The sequence below is a fragment of the Gopherus flavomarginatus genome, chromosome 1 (genome assembly GCF_025201925.1).
Source record: "Gopherus flavomarginatus isolate rGopFla2 chromosome 1, rGopFla2.mat.asm, whole genome shotgun sequence".
NCBI lineage: Eukaryota > Metazoa > Chordata > Testudines > Testudinidae > Gopherus > Gopherus flavomarginatus.
The window spans coordinates 69,974,142-69,996,520 of NC_066617.1; the positions used below are offsets into that span (position 1 = coordinate 69,974,142).

Below are 22,379 nucleotides of genomic sequence, written 5' to 3' on the forward strand. Positions count from 1 at the left end.
CTGACACCATAATACCCAGCATTCTTAAAATCTTGTTACAATATATTAAAGGGTATGTCTATACTGTCCAGGTTATAGCATGGTTGCGGCAGAGCTGTGATGTGGACAGTGTAGACATGCTTTATGGCTGGGGGATAGTGCTCCTGGTGATGATAAACAACAACAAAAATCCCACCCCAAACGAGCCTGTTGAAGTAAGTGACAAAAATTCCACTGATTTCAGTAGCAGTGGCATCAGGTCTAAAATCTAGAAAGTCGTGTAAAGTTGAGAGGAGAAATAAATTGGGGATCGGTCACATTACTTAAAATAGATGAGTATTCACAGTAAAAATTGAGTCAGTTTAGAGAAGGTTTCTTAAATCTTTGGCAGCTATATGTTAACTGAAAAACAAAAAAAATCAATTTGTAATAACATTTCAATTGATTATATCCAGCAAAGTACTGGTTTCCACTCTAACAAAAGATACAATAAACACCAAACTTTAATTTATGTGACAAAATATATATTTTAGGTTTCAGAAAAGCTTCGTGAGCATGTAGGTGTCTGACAGTCCTAGAATCTTGAATGTTACCTGTAACTGTAGTATTTCAACTTTTCCAGAATCAAATAGGATTTTTCAAGTTGTTCTTTTCACATCTTGTTTTTATTAAAACAATTCCATTAAAAAGCTTTGTAAAATCTACTATTTTAAACAAAATCTTGTTTTGAAGGGTAAAAAACACCCAGTCTGTTTCTTCTAAAGAATGTGAAATATTAAGTGTTCAGAGACGCTACATAGAAAAATACATTAAATGAATATGATTATACATGTACTATGTGATGCAGGTAGCAGAAGAAATATCATTGCTGCCCCAAAATTGAAAGTACGTGTTTTTTCACTGATCCTCAGAATAGTGTATTTTTTTCCAAAAGCTTCTTAGTCACCTATTCTTTGGGCACTGTTATACAATCATTCTCAAAGTAAAAATGAAGAATTTGGAAATAAGTTCCCCTCGGCCCTTTCCTCACACCCTACCCTCCCAAAATCATTTCTGGAAAATATTTTGCTGCTACTTTTAGAAAAGGTGATGTGATAGAACTGAGTGTAAAGGTAGCCTCTTCAAAATTTTATTGTCGCTAGAATATCTAGTAGCCAGGATGTTTTTATATTGCAAACAATTAGGAGATAAAATGTCTCAGGAAGCGATCTTGAAAGTCTGACTTTTTCCTAATTTGTTGTATCATGTGGTATTTAAGTAAGGACTTAAAATATAGCTGCAAGCCTTTTTAATTCCAGCAGCAGGAATATGAATATATATATATATATATATATATATATATATATATATATATATAAATAAAAAATCATTGTTATATTATGGAATGGCAGTAGCTAACAGATTGTGTAGGGGGACTGAGGTAATGGCAGCCGGGAACTGTAATGTGGGGTGGATTCGGATGGATTGTAGGGAGATAAGGAAGTAGTGACCCAAACTTTGCTGGGACTTCTGCTACTGAAAAATTTTTAACCATTTAAAAAAATCTAAAGATATTCCCATGCAAAATCTTAAACTGGATTTGTAGAGAGAATAAGTATTAGTTCCATTGTAGGTAATAAAAAAGAAATAATTAGAAATCCAGGACATTCAGAGCTAAGTTTGAAGTAAGAACCCAAGCATTTGAAAATACAGTGAAGGTCACCTTTACAATCTTATCTCTGCCCCATAGTGACACCTTGAGAATTAAAGAAATAAAATAAAATAAACGAGGCCGTGTCTGCATGAGCAATGGATAAATGTAACTTATATCCACTTTTAAACAGACTTAGGGTATGTCTACACTGGCAGAGTTACATCTCTGGCAGATACGGCACTGCTCAGAGAGCACAGAAGGAAAACCGCTGTTGTGTGTTCACATTGTCAGCTGCCTGTGCAATAGTGTGTTCACACTTGTGGCACTTGCAGAGGTATTCAGAGTGGTGCACTCTGGGCAGCTATCCCAAAGAGCATCTCTTCCTCTTCTGCCACTAGGAGTTGTGGGAAGGCGGAGGGGATTGTGGAGCATTCTGGGTCCTGTCCCAATGCCCTATGATGTATTGCATCGCATCCCAGCAATCCCTGTGCTTCCGTCCACATTTAGCGCCATCTTTCAGCAGTTTCATGTACTGTGCACTCTGCCTCTTTGGTCTGCAGGAATGGATCCCGCTCTGTTGACCAATATGCTGCTCACTCTCACTAACACGTCATGAGTGGCAGTGGAGTTATTCCTTAAACTACAAAGGCAAGAGGAGTTTGACATTGATCCCGCCACACGTAGTAGCTATGATTCAAGATTGCTTGTGGCATTCATAGAGGTGCTGACCACAGTGGAATGCCACTTTTGGGGTTGGGGAAACAAGCACTGAGTGGTGGAATCACATCGTCACACATGTCTGGGATGACAAGCAGTGGCTGCCGAACTTTTGGATGAGGAAAGCCATATTTATGGGACTGTGTGATGAGCTCACCCCAGCCATGCAGTGCAAGAATCTGAGAATGAGAGCTGCCCTGTCCTTGGAGAAGCGAGTGGCGATTGCAGTGTGGAACCTGCTACTCCAGACTGCTACCAGTTGGTTGGTAACCAGTTTGGAGTGGGAAAGTCGACCGTTGGACTCATATTGATGGAAGTGTGCAGGGCCACTAATTGCATCCTGCTCCGAAAGACCGTGACTCTGGGCAACGTGCGTGAGATTGTGGATGGCTTTGCACAAATGGGCTTTCCTAACTGTGGAGGGCAAGAGATGGCACACATGTTGCAATTCTGGCACCAGACGACCTAGCACATTAATCGGAAGGGGTATTTCTCTGTGGTTCTCCAGGTGCCTGTGGATTTGCGTTTCATGGACTTTAACGCAGGCTGGTACGGAAAGGTGCATGACCCACGCATCTTTCAGAGCACTGGCCTGTTCAGGAAGCTGCAAGCAGAGACTTTTTTTCCGGACAAGGAGATCACCATAGAGGAAGTTGAAATGCCCATTTTGATCCTGGGAGACCCTGCCTACTCCTTAATGTTGTGGCTTATGAAGCCATACATGGGGCACCTTGATAGCAGTTCAAGGAGTGGTTCAAGAACAGGATGAGCAAGTGCAGAATGACTGAGTGTGCTTTTGGCTGTTTAAAGGCCTACTGGTGCTGCCTATAGGGGAGACTGGACCTGGCCAATGACAATATTACTATGCTGTACACTCCATAATATTTGTGAAGGGAAGGGTAAAAGCTTCACTGAGGGCTGAACCGCTGAGGCTCAGCGCCTGGAAGTTGAATTTGAACAGCCAAAGATGAGGCTATTAGAAGGGTGCAGCGCAGGGCCATAAGGATCAGAGATTCCTTGAGACAGCAATTTGAAGCTGAAATCAACTAATATTTGTTGTTATGCTTGGAAATGCAGTGCTTATAATGCTAGGAGGTGATCGTGATTGGTGAAGACGATGCACTATGAAGGTTTAAGAAAATTCTGTTGCTTTGCAGGGCTCTGTTTGCCTTCAATTAATGGAATAAAGATTGTTTTGGTTTGAAAGCAATTCTTTTATTAAAAAACAACAACCCGAGGAGAGAGACAAATATAAAAACACATCAGCATTGTGGGTGGTGAGGGAAGGGAGGGTCCCAGGATGGTTAAAGATTTGCTTCTGTCCAAGTATCATATGCAGCCTTGCCCTTTAGAGTTCAGTGCAGTGGGTACTGTACTTTTGCAAGGCTAAACCGCAGAGGGATGGGTGTTGAGTGCAGTGGGTACTGGGAGTTTGCAGGGCTGGTCTGTGATGGGGCAGGAGTGGAATGCAGCGGGTACAGACAAGCCAGGAGGTTTATAAGAGTGTGTTGGCAGTGTCTGGGGGTACATGGGAAAGAGTTTTGCAACAGCGTTTGTAGAGGAGGGCGGGCGCGGAGCTGCTCGGGTTGTAGTGCTAGTATTGCGTGGCACGTGTGTGCTTGGCGCTCCATAACTTTTAAGAGCTGCTCCATGGCTTCATTCTGGTGCATTGCATTCTCCTTTTGGTCCCTCTTCTCACTGTCCCACCACTCCTTCAGTTCTTGTTTTTCGGCCGTGGAGTGCATCATGACATCACGGAGAAAGTCCTCTTTAGTTCTTCATGGCCGCTTTCTAATTCTGTGCAGCCATTCATCTGGCAGTAACAGAGAGGGAGGCTGGGTTCCCAAGGTCATACCTGTGAAGCCAAAATGCAACATTTTACAGAAGCAGTATTGTTTGCAACACACAGACCACTGATTTAGTGTTTTAAGACACAGCCACTGTTCACATACCTGTCACTAACTGGCTGACCCCACGCAAGTACACATGAGCCACAAGACCCCCAAAATGGGAGTAACTGCAGGGGCTGGGGAAAGCAGTGTTCCAGGACCATACTGTACACTGGGCACGTGGCTCTTGGGGAGAGTCAGCACTGTAGGGGGCGGCCTTAAAATCATTACGGTCCCCACGTTTTCCATAGGCTGTGTTCATTATGGAAGATACTCGCTGCTGAGGGTGAGCAGGGAATCAAGGGAAGGTCTTGTCCAAGATTGTGGCTTCCGCCCTGGCCCTTGTGTGGCTTGCCTGTGTGCAGCAATGGTCTCTTCCCCTCCCCCCCATGTGATGGCAGAGTGGCGCGGGGAAGTTACTCTTAATGGGACAATAATAAAGCAGCTGTGGCAAAGAACTTGCAGCAGCGGATTGCCTAGTATCTCCAGGAGAGTTTTGTGGAGATCTGAGGCAGATTCCCGTGAAGTGAGGGAGTCAATCAACACCCTGTTCTGCTGCTCAGACTAGGCATGTGGTGGTACATGCATCATACAGACACAAGCCTGCTTTCTGCAACCCTCCTGCCCCCAACAATTCGCTTCAGCAATTCCCAAAATCAAAGCCACTTACCAGAGGCCTCCTCTCCTGTTTGTGCTTTGCCAAGCTCTGACAGCTGTGACTCGCTAGCCTCCTTCAGGATAGAGAAGAGCTCCTGACTGCATGAATCTCTGACCTCCGAGTTGTCCTCTGCCTCTGGATCCCCCTCTACATCCTCGTCCAAGATTTCCTTCTCTTGGCTCGGTCCACTCTCAACTGGCATGTGAGCCACGAAAGTATCCAGAATGTTCTTTGCAGTGGAGGTGGGGTCACCACTGAGTATCACGTCCAGCTCTTTGTAGAACCGGCAGCTTGTGGGCGCAGCATCGGAGTGGTGGTTTGCCTCCCGTGCCTGGTAGTAGGCATTCCGCAGCTCCTTCATTTTGACCATTCACTGCAATGTGTCCTGGTCATGGCTCCTTTCTGTTGTGCATTGTGAAATATGTCTGTAGGTATCATAATTCCTACAGCTAGAGCGCAGCTGGGACTGGACAGCCTCCTCTCTCCAAATGCAGATTAGGTCCAACAGCTTGGCATTGCTTCAAGCGGGGGATCGCCTGGTGTGTGAAGCAGGCATGGTCACCTGGAAAGATGCGTTGAGACCACCACACGTGTCACTGAGTGAACAGGAAGGTGATTTTCAAAATTCCCAAGGAATTTAAGGGGTGGGGCTCATGGTTGGTCACCTGAGGGCAGGGCAGTAGAGTTCAAACTGATGACTAGAGTGGCAAGAACAGGCATTGTGGGACACCTCCTGGAGGCCAATTGCAGCACTATAATCGACCAGGGTGTCTACACTGGCACTGCAGCTCTGTAGCCCCAATGCAGAAAGCTGTATGCCTCTAATTGGAGTGTTGTTTTACAGCACTGCAACTGCGCAGTTTCTGCACACTAAGTGGCTTGGCAGTGTGTACACCTCTGGAGTTACACTGCAGAAACGGCAAAGAGTCCTGTGGCACCCTATAGACTAACAGACATTGGAGCATGAGCTTTCGTGGGTGAATACCCACTTCGTTGGATGCAGAAAACTGCTTTACTGCACAGAAGCTTGCCAGTGTAGACAAGGCTTTAATTAAACAGTTGCAAATCCCTATCTGGACACTCTTACTTCAATTAAACTAAAGAAGAGAATGCCTGGTTTAAACTGAAATAAGAATGTCCCCATGGGGGTTTGTCCTAGTTTAACTAAAACCTATATAAGTTTTAAACTAATTAAAAAAACCTATATAAATAAAATTTATGCAACTTTCTTGTGTAGATAAGGTCTGAGACACATTAACCTGTGTGTTCTGGACAATTAATCAGTGATCACAAAATCTTGGAAGACCTTAATTGTACAGTATGTGCACTTAATTAGGCCACCTTCATGGCCATTCACAGTCCTCAGAAAAAGACAAATTCTTGATTAGCCCATTAGAATACCGAAGACAGTCATTCCCCCTTCAATTCTTTGTGATAGAGCATAAAACGCATATTAATATCACTGATTATGCTAAATAGTGTTTGAAACCTTACTTGTTTAGCTTACCGAAAAGAGCATGCCTGTCTAATATAGGGCTAATTTCAGGTATATTGAAAACTAGTTTTAGTGCAGAATAAAAAACCTTCTGGCAGAAACAAATTCTAACAAATTCTCTCTCCAAGACATTATTACTTATGCAAAAGAAGAACCGTGTGGCGATAATTGTGCAATGCTTTTAAACATACACACTTGTTTCTTTTTGAAAATGCTAACTAGAGTTGACTTTCCCTCACCAAAAGCATACTGAAGTGGTATTTTTTTTCTTCTCTCCTATATTTCTTTCAGTTAAATAGGTAACAACACAGTGTATGGTTTTTGCTGTTCTATCGGTGCTCCTGAGTGTTGCAGCTGGAATTTTTGAAATACATGGAATGAAGAGTGAGAGTTGTGGCTGTAGGGCTTCCTCCAATGTAAAGAGACACGTCTGAGGTCACTCTGGCTGGTACAGAAGCAGGCTGCTGTAATTGTCTGGAAGCTGGGAACCCCAGACTGCTTCAGGTCCATTGCCAACCAGTTTGGGGTTGGAAAGTTGACTGTGGGTAAAGTGGTGGCAGAGGTAACTGAGGCCATCAGGCATGTGGTTTACCCCAAGGTGGCTGACACAACATAATCCGGAAGTAATTGCTGGATTTGAGAGAATGTGGTTTCCTAACTGTGCTGGGGCTATTGATGGGACTCATATGCCCATAGTTTGCCCTCCTCAAGGAGCATGTAAGCCTCAAAGGATACTACTCCATTGTTACCCAGGCACTAGTGGACCACAAATGCAGATTTATGAATGTAAGTTGGGGTTTTACTGGAAAATTTTACGATGCCAGAGTTCTTCACCACTTGGGAATCTACATTCATGGACAGGCTGGGATGCTATTCCTACTAAATTACATTGGCTTAAACAATGTTGGCTGTCCCCAGTGTTATTCTGTATTCTGGGAGACCCATTGTACCCTCTTTTGCCTTGGCTTATGAAACCATACCCTGATTTCAGAGCCCTTGGCCAAAAAAAAACAAAAAAGGTTTAATTACTCTCAGCAGGTGTAAAATGGTTGTTGAATGTGCTTTCAGCAGATTGAAATCACATTGAACGTTTTTGCAAACCCATTTGGATGCCAGTGTCATCAATGCTGTCCGCATTACTATGGCTTGCTGTGCTCTTCACAACCTTTGTCAAGTCTCAGGAGAACCATTTCCCCCTGAATGGATATATTGCAGTGAGGGGATGCTGGATCAGTGCCCTCAGCCAGAAAGTGCAGCTACCACTGTGGGAGCTGGTTGTATCTGGGCAGCAGAAGTGGGGAATGCTTTGCATTCTCACAGTGTGGACTTGCACGGCCCAATGGAAGAGGGGGAATAGTACCTGTATGAATGTGTTAGTAGGGGAAAACTGGCTCATTTATTTTGGAGGAGTGGTATTTGGAAGGGGGGTTGGGCTTGATTGCTATGCAGTGTTAGTCTAAATGACATGATGAACAATGAATTTGGTTGGAGGGGACACAGTGGCTGTACAGGTGGAGTTTATTGAAATGTGAATTGCTGTAAACACTAAATAGAGGAATACCATTTGCTTACTAATGCTTAATTGTTCCTGAACATGTTTTTAGTTTTATCATCACCCCTCCCCCCCCACGTGCACGCACACACTAAAGGGCAGGAAATAGTGAATACCAGACACAGTCCCCTTACTGCTACATGTCCCCATGCCCCACATTCTCCTTTCCCTTCTTTACATGTATTCCCCTCACTTGGTGGTGGGGGAGAGAGGTGGAGGTTTTCATCAAACTGAGGTGGAATAAGGAAGACTGTATGGTGTTTAGTTGCCCTGCCCCAGCTACTCATGAGTCCTAGATGCATGGGCCACCCTGACATGGAATTGTCCAAGCTACTGCTGGAGTGAGGGTATGTTGCAGGGTGATCATGCTGAGGTATGTGGGAAGTAGCAGGAGCTGGTGCTCTTGCAGCCATTATTGACAGGAGTTGGTGAAGCAGTTCTCTGTGTTGAACTCTTGTCTTCCTCCCTTACCATTGTTCCTGTTCCAGAAACTGCTTTGCAAGTGCTAGCTCCATTGCTGAAACACTATCCTACACCTGGGTGACAAGCCTGAGCCTCTCCATCTGCCTGTCAGCATGCCATTGTTCTTGTTTCTTCGTCTTCTTCAGGTACTGGACCTGTTCGTCTGCCCTCTCAAGAACATTGACCATAACTTCATCACGGAAATGCTTCCTCTTGGAACAGTCCGTGAAGGTACATGGGGCAAGATTTTGAGTTCCTGAAGAACAGCAGGCAGTATAGATTGAGGGTCCTGAAATAGGACAAGAAACAGAGAGTCATTGTCTAAAGTAGCTCAGTGGAGCAGGACAGAATTGTTGTGAAATTTCCAGGACATAAAATGTAACAGTTCTAAAGTGAACTAACACATTGTGAAGGGGATGCTTCAGTCCTCACACTGTCTCTGCATGCAGCCTTGTTAATTGCAGTTATAGAAGGGCAGAGACAATGGTAATTTTAGAATTATAACCTTTATTCTGTTTCATAAATATTTCAAAACTAATTACCATTTGGAGTGGGTGTGTGTGTATAGCACCCTTGCTGCCAAAGGCTTTTCCTCTCATTTCAGGCCTTTTATATTTTGGAAGATATAAGTATTCTTGTGGTGCCCTACTGGCAGTGGGAGATGTTATTCCAAGCTGCAGTGTGTGCAGCTGAAGTATTCAAATGAATAGTAACTGAACAGCACATTTGAGTGGAGTGGGCTAGTCAGCTATATGGGGGGCCTGAAAAATACACCTGTCCCTGCAATGTGACTGACTATCTGGAGTTCCTGCTTCAAGAAAAGTTTGCAGCTGTCAGCAGCCAGGATTGGGTCAGAATTCATGAGGGAATTAACATGAATTATCCTGTTATTGCTGCATAAAAACGCACTGAAATCTGCGACTTTACTGCATCCCACACCGAGCACAGTTCTGGGAAAAAACTGCCACCACACCTGTACTTTGGAGAAATGATTTTGTGACCTGCAGAAATTGCATGGATCACCTCTAACTGAAATGGACTAGGTTTGGAAATGGAATCCTGTTTCCCAAACACACACATGCAGTTCACTAATTACTAGTGGCTGTATAGACCCAGGAAACATGATTGCAAAGTGGCAAATTTCTAAATAATGAAAGGAAAACAAGAATGACGCTAGCAAACCTTGATGACTTAACAGTTAAAATAACCTTTACAGCTGTTTATGAATGTTTGAAATTCCAAGTCACTGTTTTAAACTCCACATGGTGGGAGGAAAGGGAAGAGGGAGAGGGAATGCCTTGGCATTGTGATACAATCTGCCACTAGTGGCCAAATGTTGGTAGCCAAGGCTTACTATTTTTGTTTCCCTCCCATTACTGTAATAATAAACTTTTTGAGTCATACGCTTACCAAACTCTGGAGTGGCTTCTGTTTCCATCGGATTCTCTGCAGGCTCGGCAGCCAGTTGTTCCTCATGGGGTGGGGTGGGGTGGGGCAGTGTCAAACAGCTCTTTTGAGTAGGGACTGAGAATTTGTTGTTGGTCCTGATCCACTGTCTGCTCTGGGACTGGTTTCACTAAAAGAGTCACTTCATGCTCCTGACTGGGAGCCTGCTGCTGGTTCCCATCAGTCCCCAGACTGGATTCAAGGGCCAACAGGGCACCATCCTGGCTGACCAGGTCGTCATGAAGCATGGTTGGCTCCCTGCTGGGTGCAGTGCCCAGGATCTGGTCAAAGTTGTCATAAAATGGGCACCTTGGCGAGTTGCCTGAGGTGCAGTTCTTGTCCCTGGTCTTCCAGCACTTGCTCTTCAGCCTCTTAATATGCTTCCTGCACTGATCATCTGTCCAGAAAATCTTGGAGAGCTGTCAGTTTTTAGCTATCTGCTGCTTTGTGTGGTAGTAGTTCCTTTACATTAAAGTTTTTCATACTTGGTGAAATGGGAGTCATGGGGCAAGGGGATTGACATACAGAGGAACTGGCAGGATTGTTGCTCCCATTTTGCTCCTAGGCCATATTCTCCACTTGTCTGCCAATTGGGCATGTCATTGAGTCAATCGTTCTCCCTTTCAGTCATGCAGAGGACTTGCCTCACTCCTTTTTCTGCTTATTGAAATAATTGGGATGCAAAGGAGAAGTGGGGAGGCAGAGTGTGCAGATGTGATCGTGGAAAGTTTAGATTGGCTTATTGAGGAAAGAGGGAACTGAACTGTGAAGTGGTGGGTAGGAAAAATTGAATTGACTTATCAGGGTGGGAGGCAGTGGTTTTGGATATGTTGTGGACATTTTTCAACTGGTCTAGTAAGTTCCTTTGTATAGGTGCAGGGGCAGTTTTTTAGTCCCTATGTTTGAGCTTTTAAAACATTATCAGAAATCCACTGTCACTCTAATGATTTCAGTAGCAGGAAGCTGAAAACATATTGTTGAAGTTTAACCTTGAAGAAAATGGTCTGTGCTTTTGTCAGCTTGCTCCTGCCCATCTTTTCATTCATTAATCAAACAGGCTTTATCCTCAAAGTACATTATTGGAATATTTTATGATCGTTCAGCATAAGTGTAAAAAAAAGATGGTTTTTTTTTTTTGCCAAAGAAATTGCTTACATGGGAACTTAAAAATAAGCTGCTCATGTTTCTGGTACAATAGAGAAGTTGTAGATTTATCATTTACTCTGCTTACAAAAGGAACACTGTGCAAGTGGAGGGGATACTACTATTGCAGGTAGCTCTAAATAACACATTTCTGCAGAAAACAGGAGTTCAAAGAGGTTCCATTTAAGCCATACATGGTCCTTAGTGTGCATTGTGTCTGGGATTTCCTGCAAGACCTTTCTGTGAAGTAGTGAGGGCATACTTAACACAGAAACAGCACAGTGAAGCCGTTGTGTTCAGGTGCAGGAATGTTTTAGGGTTGTTTTTTTGAAAACTTACCTGGCAATGTATTTAAATAGCTAGTCACATTAGGAAATTATCGATGTACATGCATCCAGCACAAATACAATACTGGAGGTAGAAAACAGTTTTTGAATGAAGTTTTAAGTTTTTTCTGTAGCATGTGAAGTTCCCTCCCTTTTAACTCTCTTTTTAGTAAATGGATCAAAAACTGATGCAGTAACTAAATTACTGCAAATGCAAATTGCTGATCTCCACCTTGGACACTGTCCTCACATTATAATAAGTATTTTAAAAAATTCACAAACTGGCTGCAAATGTACTTCCTCTCTTGCACCATCCTTTATCATTTGTGGTGCTGTCTTTTTAAATTGTAAGATTTATACTGGGCAGATTTTTGTCTATAAAATGCCATACATGTCTGTTGTTTAAATGCTATAATTCTTTCCCATACTGCTATGCAGCTACATGAAGAGACGTAATTTATATTGCATTTATTTATGCTTATAAACCATAGGAAAAATCTGTTTGCATTTCCACCACTTTCAGAGGTGGTCATGTAAGTACTTGGTACTTAGTTTTTCTCTCAAGTTTCCAAATTGAACCCTGAAATGTAGGACCCTGACTTTTACAAAGGGTTTGGATACCCTGTGAAATTTCTATAAAATTGGAGTTACCTGGTTGTATAGGGCACATAGTCTCCCTGATTTTATGCTGAAAACAAATTGTGTTAGAACCTTTTCAATTCAAAATAGTGAATTTTCACCTTATGGTGAATGTGGGGAAAATGCAGAGATTTGTGCATGGCAGTTTTATTAGTGTTTTACCACTTCATAGTATTACTATTTTGTTTATCTTTGAGTTGATATCTTTAGCATATTATATAAATTTAAAGGTTCATTTGGCTGAGTAGTCCCATTGACTGTTTTTGCCACTTGAGTGAGCTATTTCAGGAACAGGCCTGTAGTTTAACAAACCATGGAACTTTGGGAGACTTATTTAATGATACACTGATTGGAAATACTTCAGACACTGGAATATGAGCTGTCTTATGTTCTATTTGTCTTATGTCCTTTCTATTTTATTGTGATCAAAAAGCAGAGTACTGATCTAGGGTAGAAAAGAGAGCTTTTATCTAAAGCTTCCATTTTTCTCCTGTAACTTCTGTTCCCTATTCCACTACACACAACCTATGTGTTCAGCACATTTGTATAGCTTTACAAGACACCTGCAATCTAGTGCAAGCTGACTTCATTGTATAAAACAGAACACACATTCAAGTTCCCATCACTCTGGTAAGCAGGCACCTAAAGCTTACTTCTAAGCCACCTGCTTTTTCAGACATTCTGTCCAGTGTTTGAGTAAGAATGGATTGCTTGCATTAGAAGTTAATAATGTAATATATAAAGTTATTCTTTGCTAATTATTTGCTTATTTAATTCAGGGTTTCATATGATGAGGCTTTTATTATGGCCAGTGACCCATTGGAAGGCTTTCATGAAGTGAACCTAGCTTCTCCCACTACACCAGATCTTCTTGGAGTGTATGAGCCAGGGTCTCAGGAACCAACTACCTCACCCAGCGTAATCTACCGCCCACATCCTTCTGCTGTGTGCTCTACACCTATCCAGCCCAATGCATTAAATGTTTCTGACCTTCCCACACAACCTGTTTATTCATCTCCAAGGCACCTAAATTGTGGGGAAACATCAGGCATCAAGTAGGTTATTGATGATGACTAACATCTGATTTATTTAAATGCAAATATTGTTAATTTATTTAAATGGTTTACATAGCATGTCTTCAGTAAAATATTATGAATATCTTTAATATCTGTGTTAAATTATGTTTATAGTGGCACATTTAACAGCAAAACTGACATTTCTAAAAGACTTATTCCTCTTAATGTGTGTTCTTATTTAAATAAAGAAATGTCATTTCTTTCCAGCATCAATGTTACAGACACGGTTCCTTGTTCTACCTCTGGACCCCAGAGTGGGTCATCCAAACACAGTAATTCCAGAAAGGAGAGCAATAATGCAGAGAGAGAGTATTTGCAGGGTGCTGCACTAACGGATGTTTCCGAAGGGAATGAAGATATTTTTGGGCTGAGTACAGACAGTCTATCTCACTTACGGAGCCCATCTGTACTGGAAGTAAGAGAGAAAGGCTATGAGAGATTGAAAGAAGAACTTGCAAAAGCTCAGAGGGTAAGATTTGTTTTGTTGTTTTCTCTAATGATTTCTGCTTGCAGAATAGAGAGAGATTTGTACTGTCATGAAATTATGGGTCAGAAGTCAAACAGTCTGGGTCCCCCATGTTTTGCAGGATTATCAATACATTATTTTATGTAATCTGATTCCGAATATCTGCAGCGATAATGACTCAAAGCTCCTCTGGTAGAGTGCTCCAGTATTGATGATTCTTCTTCTTATGAAAATCTTTTTCTGTAATGTCTAAATTAAAACATTTTCTTTCCTTAAACTTAGGCCATTCCTCCCTTCTGAGAATAAGAATACTTCCCTTCTGTTCTAGTGTTAACTTGTAGATATTTATAGACACTGATAATGTACCTCCTTGAGGCTTCTGTCTCCCATAAATGTAGTGTGGGAGAGAGAAGTGGGTATTCACCCATGTAAGCTCATGCTCCAATATGTCTGTTAGTCTGTAAGGTGCCACAGGACACTCTGCTGCTTTTACAAATCCAGACTAACACAGCTGCCCCTCTGATACATAAATAGAAATATTGTAGAATACAGGTTTTCACATACTACAATGATGTATCATAAGAATGCATGTATATGAAAGAAGAAATAAGAACACTAGTGGCACTCTTCACAGTACCATTATGCCATACTTTGAATGGAATGCTGTCTTCTGTCAGGTAGAATAGCCTTGTTGCTAAAGTGTGTGACTGGGAACCAGAACATCTGGTTTCATTTTCTTGTTCTTGCTGCACACTGACATGTAACCCAGAGCAAGTCCTTTAAACTCTGCTTCTGTTCCTTATCTGTAAAATGGAAGGAATACTTTTTTACCATGCAATGTACAGAGATGTAATTCATTAGTATTTGTAAAGCGCTTTGCCTTCCTTGGATGGAAGGTGTGCTATATAAATGCAAAGCATTATTATTTATTGTATTAACGCCACTGTCTTTCTTAGCATTGCTAGTTTCCTGGTGGATGTTACCCAGTTTGTAGACGTGCTGTCTTTCTTCCCTCTCCATATTTATTTGTATTTAAACCCATCTTGCGACATGTTTGGATCAGTCTTCCTGAATGCTTTTCCCTCCTCAATGTTGGATGTTGTCATTAATTCTGTCAGGGCTGAATTTACCCCTTCATTGTGATTGTTAATGTAAATTTTAAATATGGATTCTCATATTGTTCCTAATATTGATATTTTTCCACTAAATAATCACTCTTAGCCAACTTTGCATTCTTTGCTATGGTGTTTTATTTTGTTGGAATTTGGCAAACAAACCAAAACCAAAAAACAACTGTGGTTAAGTTTTTGGGGAAAGTCAATCACTGTCACCAACCGGTTCTCAATTCATTGTAGTTTTCTAAGTTTAAAGTGCCACTTTACAGAAAAACCCCAAACACTTGAAAGTACACAGATACATAGCTCGGGTTACCTAAACAACTTCAGCATAGCCCTGGTCACCATGAGAACAAGCAGAAAATCTGAGATAGTTTCCCCAATTTCAAAACTTCCCAGATAGGGCTAACATCAGCCTAACTACCTAACAGGGCCCAATATTCATGTATGTATTTGAATATACCTTCTCTCTCATCTTTTTGAGACACTGCTGGGTGAAGTTATCACAGGAAACAGGGCATGTACAACACTGATAGTGTTTCTGGACATAGAAAATCTGTTATGCTCATGATTTGGATGGTGGTGGAAAACCCATTTCTTCCCTCATAGAAGCCAGACATTAGTCATTTCTCAAGATGCCTGGCACTATTAGCAAGGTTGCAAAAAGAAAATATCCTAGAATTTCTGGGGGTCTCAGTGACAGCTATGTTTACTTTGCTTCCGTCTAAATGAGCCACTACATCCAAAGCTGCTTATAAGATTGGGGGGATGTTTGTATCTGACATAAGAGCCAGGGTTGCATTCAACTTTATTCTAGATATTTCTTGAATTCAGATATCCTAAAGCATTCTCCTGTCCACAGATTTTTCCTCTTGCAAACTTAATTTTGTCTCAACTCTTTGTGAACCTCCTTTTGAACTCATTCCTGCTGTTTCCACTTTCTCTTTCTAATAATCCTTAATTTTATTCCTAGTGGGTGTCTCCTGATAAGAGTGGTGGAGTTGGTAGGAAGGTTGATTAAAGCTCTCTAGTTATTTATTGGAACTAGACTGTATCTTTCTTTAGATTTAAATGTCTCTGGCACCAAATTTAGTGCTGCGAGTGTGCATTCCATAAATAAAAAAATACATATAACATAGCAATATAAAGGACTGCCCATCCCTCCATGACAGATAAACAGTCACCAGCAAGTATAATAAGAATTATATAAAACACAAACCCTCAAACCCACCCTTTCCCAAAAGCCTTCTTAAAATAAAATAACCATTTTGCAGCATATTCAGAAGGTCAGCGAAAACAGGCTCAGGTGGACCAATGCAAAAAAGCAGTCTTGTAGTGAGAACTTGAGTTGACTCAGTCTCATCAACTTCATACTGAAGATAACGGGGATATGGGGTCAGTCAGTGCAAGTATGCTTTCACTTCAACCCACAATGGCATCTTTTGTGTGGGCTGTCCAAGTTTGCAACTCATCAGCCATATTCCTTCATTAAACAGATATCAAGAAACTCAGATGATGGTTAACCGAGCATGGTCATTTCAAGACTCACTGACTCAGTAAACTTGTACCTAAGGCCTTTTGCAGTGATGTCTTTATACACGTATATTATTATATCTGCCAACCTCAGATAGAGGTGTTTGTCAAAAGCGGTTAAGAAAAATAAGCCAACCACATTTAGATGTCATCCAGATGAATAGTGACCATGTCTTGATGTACTGCATTCCATGACCTGTTGGAGAGCACCAGAGAATGGCTTCAAGGGAGTTCCTTTTGTTTGTTCACCATCTTAAGTGATTCACATCTCAAAATTGTCTTTTGTTGGGAGCTTATCTGGAATATCTGATTATGCTGTAGCATTCCAAGGAAAACCAGACTTCCCATAAACAAATGAGCGCTGAGAGCAAGCCTCTTGGTCCTTAAGCAATTAAAGGTGAAGTGCAGATCCTGGTGGACTATGCTGACATACTTTATCAGTAGTATATATGTGGTACTATATTAACACTTTGTTCATGAGGATCTAGTCAGGTAATAAAAACACTACCATTGCTATCTATCTGCATAAGGAGACTATTTTTTGACTTTCGTTTTTGCATGCAGGTTAAAAGTTTGGATGAAATAATTCCATAGTAATTTTGTGAGTTTTCAGGTTTAAAATTAGTTGATTTTCTCTGAGTAGCTTAACTTTTTTTTTTTTAAGTAGCTACATGGGGACTGCCACTAAACCAGCTGTCTCAGCTTGTGCTTTTTATTTCTCATTACTCATAGCTGAGTATAGCTAAGTCTTCAGTAACAGCTTCAGACATAAGAAAAAGCCTTTAGCATCTGTCTCGATATCTTTGCTTTTAAAGCACATAATGCAAAATATTTAGCTTGTTTGACAATGTAATATATACTGTATTATGTTCCTCCTAAATAACAGCCTGGAAACTTGCCCAACAGGATTTAAGATTTGACATGTCTAGCCAAACTTCTAAGAGCAATAGGCAATGTAGGGTGTCCTCTGCTTTTTTGTTATGTTTCAGTAACGTAGCCAAAACTGAACTCATGCTTGGACAACTTTATTGTTTAAATAAGTTTACACCACTAGTCTTATTACTTTGACAGCCTACACTGATTCTTAAAAAGGCAATCTTTCCAATCACCACAAGCTGAACAGTTAAAAAAATAAAATAAAATAAATCCATGTACCTACACCACAATATTTTATGTTAATTCTGTCACTTTAAAGGTTTAAAAGTGGGCAAAACTAGTTTTACCTTTCAATGTGACTTTAAGATAATGCTTGACCTAATGTTATTTTAACTTCCTTTTGAGGCTTACTGATGCATGTAATGTTTCCTTTACAAACAGTGAAGTTGAAAACTAAGTGCTGGTATGTTCCCTCTCCATTGTAGAAACATATGAGGCCTGAATATTCACCACTCCTGGATCAAAACCTGCTTTTTCCCTTCTTCAACTCCCCTACTTTTTCCTCGAGAAATACAGTTAAACAAAAAGGAACATGAGTAAATATAAACTTGCTGACCTTCAGTGTTGTCTTCCCTTGGGTTTATTTTTCTGGTTAATTCCTTTATTGTACTTTGTTTCTCTCCTTTTATTTCCATGGTCGTCTTCCTCTTCTTTTTCCTTTTTCTTTCTCTTCTCCCACCACAAGATGTGCATCCGTCTCCCTAGCCTCTTTCATTTTTGTACAGCATTCTCTTTGGGAAAGCTAGCTGCTTGTGTATGAAACAATAGATATTAAGTTGGGAGATACACCTTAATTGCTGTGCCTTTGCATGCATAGTACCTCTCAAAATACAATCTTTCAAAAAAAGTTAAAAGGCTACAGATCGGAAAAACAAAAAATGAAATTGTCACACAAACAAACCCAAAATAAACACAGCTCCCAAATAAAATAAAATCTACAAATTCCAAACGAGGTGGGCTTATAAGTGTGCCCTGAGTTTGTCAAACTTTAGTTGTCCAGAAGCAGGATATTAGAAAATTTTGCTGCCAGTGTTCTCCTAGGAATTGAGACCAAGAGCTCAGTTTAATGCTACAAAATGAGATGTGGTTTCTCATGACTACGTCCAAGGGTGTTTAAGCTTTTGAAGACAATTGAGAACACCTTCAGTTGCTTCCAGAACTGTATAGGAAGCCAATGCAGAGATTTGCGCATTGGTTCTATGTCGTCTTAGTGATTTTGGCCCCCAAGGGAGTGCGAGGGTGGGCAGCTGAATATTCTGGGTGATTTTCAAGGGAAGTCTTAAGTAGAGTATATTAGAGTATTCTATTGTGGCAGTGGCAAAATTGTGAATGGCTGAGTTCTACATCACAGTGGAGTGACTGTAGCCTCGTGTCCCACTGTGGGGAGTGTAGGGTGCTAAGACCCAAAGCTGTAACTTGAGAATTCAGGAACAGTGATGGCTTCAAGAATACCCCCATTTTTAAATATCTAAAAAACCACATTACCGTGTATTCAGTGGTGCTTAATTTTATTGCTTTCATTGAATATCATGAGTAGGGTAAGCTGATGATTCGAGCCTATTGAGTGTAAACCCCACCAAAAATATCACACGTATATAAAGTGATGTACTGTGGAGTGCAGTGTCACATGCTCCTATTTGGAGACTGTGGGATACCTGGAGGCTTCAGTAATAGTGGCTGCCAATGAGGTAGTCTAGCTCTATGTAACATGGACTGAGGGCAGCAGAGGGAGGCGGTATTATGTAGGGAATACAGGTATCAGTGGAGCTGTTTCAATCACATGCACACCCTCCCTGCTACCTCTTCTGATTTTCCAGACCCATCAACAAGTGGGGTGGAAGGATTTTTGAGCCTTGTGTTGGTGTTGGATGTCAAGTAGAAGGGAAAAGAGTTCTGAACCTGGAGTCTTGGATAGGAGAGAGCTTAGAGCTGAGGTGGGGGGTAGTTCTGAGCTATTGCAGGTTAAATAGGAAGATGAGGGCTTCTTGACTACGGAGATAAATTGTTTTGTCGGGGTGTATGTGGAGGTGCTTCTGAGTTGGTGAGAGTTGGTTTGGAGTGGGCTGATGTAGTCTGGCAGGCTGTGAGCTGGAAGGGGGATGGGTTTGTTTGGCACAAATGAGTGCAAGGGAATTGAGAATCAATTGGTTAATGAGTTGGTGTACCTGGGGAATGGTAGATTGAAAGAGGAGAGATTGTGATAAAGACAACACCAAAGGCATTAAAGTGACATGTATACTGTTTTCTCCCACCCTGCCCTTTCATGTAAAAGGTCCCAGGTTTTCATTTTGAAAGGGCCAAGCAGTGGGGGGAAGGACGAGAGTGCTCCCCCTTTTTTTTCTTCCCACTTCCTCACCAACCTCCCGTATACCTATCAAAATACTCCAAACCAAGTGTTTCAGTGTTTCACTTTGAAAACATGATCAACCTGGGCACTGTGGGAGGTTGCCACCTGCAGCACTACCACTTGTTTTGGGCTCCAGCTGTCGCTGTTCCTACCTGTATGCAGTATTCTAATGTCAGGAAGGACTGGCAATAGGAGGACTCTCTTCTGAGCTTTTCCTTCCATTTATAAAGTATATTCAAGAAATTTTGGACCATATTATCATTTACACTAAGACTTCTTTACACTGCTTGGCCCAGTGTTAAGATCTTAAAGTAGGAGTAAATGTAATTTATGCCCACTTGACAATGTTCTGGAAGTGTAAAGGGGCCTATAGGGGTCTTAGTGTAAATAAGATTAAGCCTCCCACTTGCCAAGTTTTAATGATATAGTAGACAGTTATAAGTAGCATTAAACTGATTTACTTTGACTGCATATTGCTGCCTTTACAAGGAGCAGGGATATAACTAGAGTGTTTTGGAGTTAGCTAGAGCTGTACTGTAAGGCAGCTCCCTGGAGACAAAACTTTATATTAAAAATATATTTAAAAGATTCTGTGAGAACTAGGACTCTTCTTCAGACACATTTTTTCTTTAAATGTAAAGAAAATAAAACATTTCTTTAAATTAAAATAAAAATTTTTGAAAGGTGTATATTGACTATATGGCTATATCAAGCACCAGTAAAAGCAGTACTCGTATTGTCACAATACAAAAGTTGTGAATTACCAGACCTTATAGAATTCTTTTATATATTCTCCTTTTGGTTTCTACATTCTGTTTCAGTGAATGTAGTCTTCTGTATTTCAGGAATGAAGCTTTTTGTACTTTAGAGTGTTTTGGAAACGCATATTTAGCTTAGTTGTATTTTTAGATCAGCCTGACAGGTTGCCATATAGAAGGAAGTACTAGGTATACATATACAGCATGAATGTTATTGCCTCTAGTGTTAAGTTCAATGTTTTGAAAGGTTTTATTTAGCAAAGGTTATCTGTTCCACTGATTTACTTATGGCAGAGCTTTAAAAGCCCACAAACTACTACATTAAGTTAGAATAAATAATGTTCAATTTTCCATAGGAGCTGAAATTAAAAGATGAAGAATGTGAAAGACTTTCTAAAGTGCGAGATCAACTTGGACAGGAATTGGAAGAACTTACAGCTAGTCTGTTTGAGGTTTGTTTGAGTCTTTGCTGTGATATAATTAAAGAAGTCTGGGCAAGGTGTGTTATGTAGCATCAGTACATTGTACTGTGATACAGAAAAATCAAGCTTGCAAAAGAATTTGTGGTCTCAAGGCTTGGGCCTGTTGAAGTGGAGACTTGAGAGCAAGAAATCATATAGCTTTACATGTATCTGAGAGACACACCTCATTAGCCTTGTTAGTCTGCCTACTGCACCCAAAATGAGGGATGTAAGAAAAAATAGACCAGAAAGCTTAAAATGTGTCATTCTTCTCTTTTGTATAACCATTTTCTGTCAAAGCCAGATTATCTGTGTAGAAGATTGCATAAAAAAAGTAAATTTGGGACCACAATGAGGGGGACAGAAAAATGAATGTTCCTATTGGAAGTGCAGTATAACTCATGCTTCCAGCTTTTAGATTTGCGGCCAGGTGCGTTCCTCCCCAAAATTTTGAAATAAACCTATTAAATATACACAGTTGTTGTTTATATGCATTTGTATAGCCAGTCAATATAGAATCTGGTTGCGCAATCAGAAGCATAGGTATCAAAGGGGATCGATCTCTAAAGTTAAGATAAGAACAGTGGTGCCATCATAAAGAGAATGAATTTGTGCTGTCTCAGGAAACCATTCTAAAGATATATCTATACTTAAGGCAGCAACCAGAGGACTAGTATCATTTTCAAAAAAATGATTTTAAAAAAAATAAGTTTCAAAAGAATGAATAGAAGACTAGAAAGAGTAAGGTAGAAGTGTGTGTGATGGCAAACGAGAAAGGAGAGGGGAAAAAGAGAGAAATTGGGTAAGTATTTCACATAAAAATAAATATACCTCTGAAGCATTAAATTGATGCCATGTCATGGCATCATGAAAAAGTATATTACTTAATCTGTATTTGATATGCAAAACATGAAATGTAGGGCATTTTGTAACTATTCTGTAATGTGTTTGTTTTTAACACTCCCAAATGTTAACATACCACTGAAGTTTTACTTCTATGATTACTTCACTAGGGCCCAGGGCCCTGATCCTGCATTGGGATCCACAAGCCTGGACCTTTGTGTCTATGCAGAATCTCACTGGCTTCCTTGGGTCATTGAATGGGCACAGGGGTTTGTACTAGTGTAACCTATGTAGAGGAGAGGTAAGTGAATCTACTTACCAATTCTGTGCTAAGGCGTTCCTCTCTCTGACCATGAATTCCTATCATTGCAAGAGACTATAGCTGGTTTTTCTATAGGAACCATCTAAATACTAAAAGCGGAAATTATAAGAAGATTCACTTCTTTCTCATCTTGGGAATCCAGTACCAGTCTTTACCATCAGCCAGTTATGTGCGCGCACACAATTCATATTTTTAAATTCCTTTTTATGAATAACACTCCAAAGGATAAACGGTTACAGCACCGTGTTAAAATGCATCCTAGCTAGATGAATATCACCAACTAGTAAATTCATACAAAATAAATGGGGATTCTGACAATCGGAGATCTTCTGCCTTCAGAGAGACTCACCCTGAGTATTATATTGACAAGTAGGTAAAAGTAACCAAGTAAGTAAAAAGTTTAGTTATCCTATATAACCAACTATTTCAGCATCCAAGCTATTGCGCACATAAACTTCAAATAAGAAAGAAAAGAAAACTTGATAATTACCGCAGCTGTTAGGCTCACACACTGTCTTTGGTTCATTGATGTCCTGAAGACATTTGGCTTCCAGTCTACAATTCCTTCTTAATGGTGTTTTCC

At 40.8% G+C, this 22,379-nt stretch overlaps 1 protein-coding gene across 3 annotated transcripts in view; it reads left to right on the forward strand.

Moving 5' to 3' along the window:
- The window catches only part of RAB3IP (RAB3A interacting protein), a 49,057-nt gene that overhangs the window by 3,693 nt on the left and 22,985 nt on the right, over positions 1-22,379 (forward strand). The window contains exons 1-4 of one of the 3 annotated variants that reach the window (XM_050935547.1): positions 8,127-8,270; positions 12,719-12,994; positions 13,223-13,484; positions 20,527-20,622. In XM_050935547.1, coding sequence (XP_050791504.1) covers positions 12,744-12,994; positions 13,223-13,484; positions 20,527-20,622 — 609 coding nt within the window. In that variant the 5' untranslated portion in view covers positions 8,127-8,270; positions 12,719-12,743. Of the gene's footprint in view, positions 1-8,126; positions 8,271-8,411; positions 8,532-12,718; positions 12,995-13,222; positions 13,485-20,526; positions 20,623-22,379 lie in introns of those variants that run through there. The other 2 variants (XM_050935545.1, XM_050935546.1) reach the window with 2 other exon arrangements.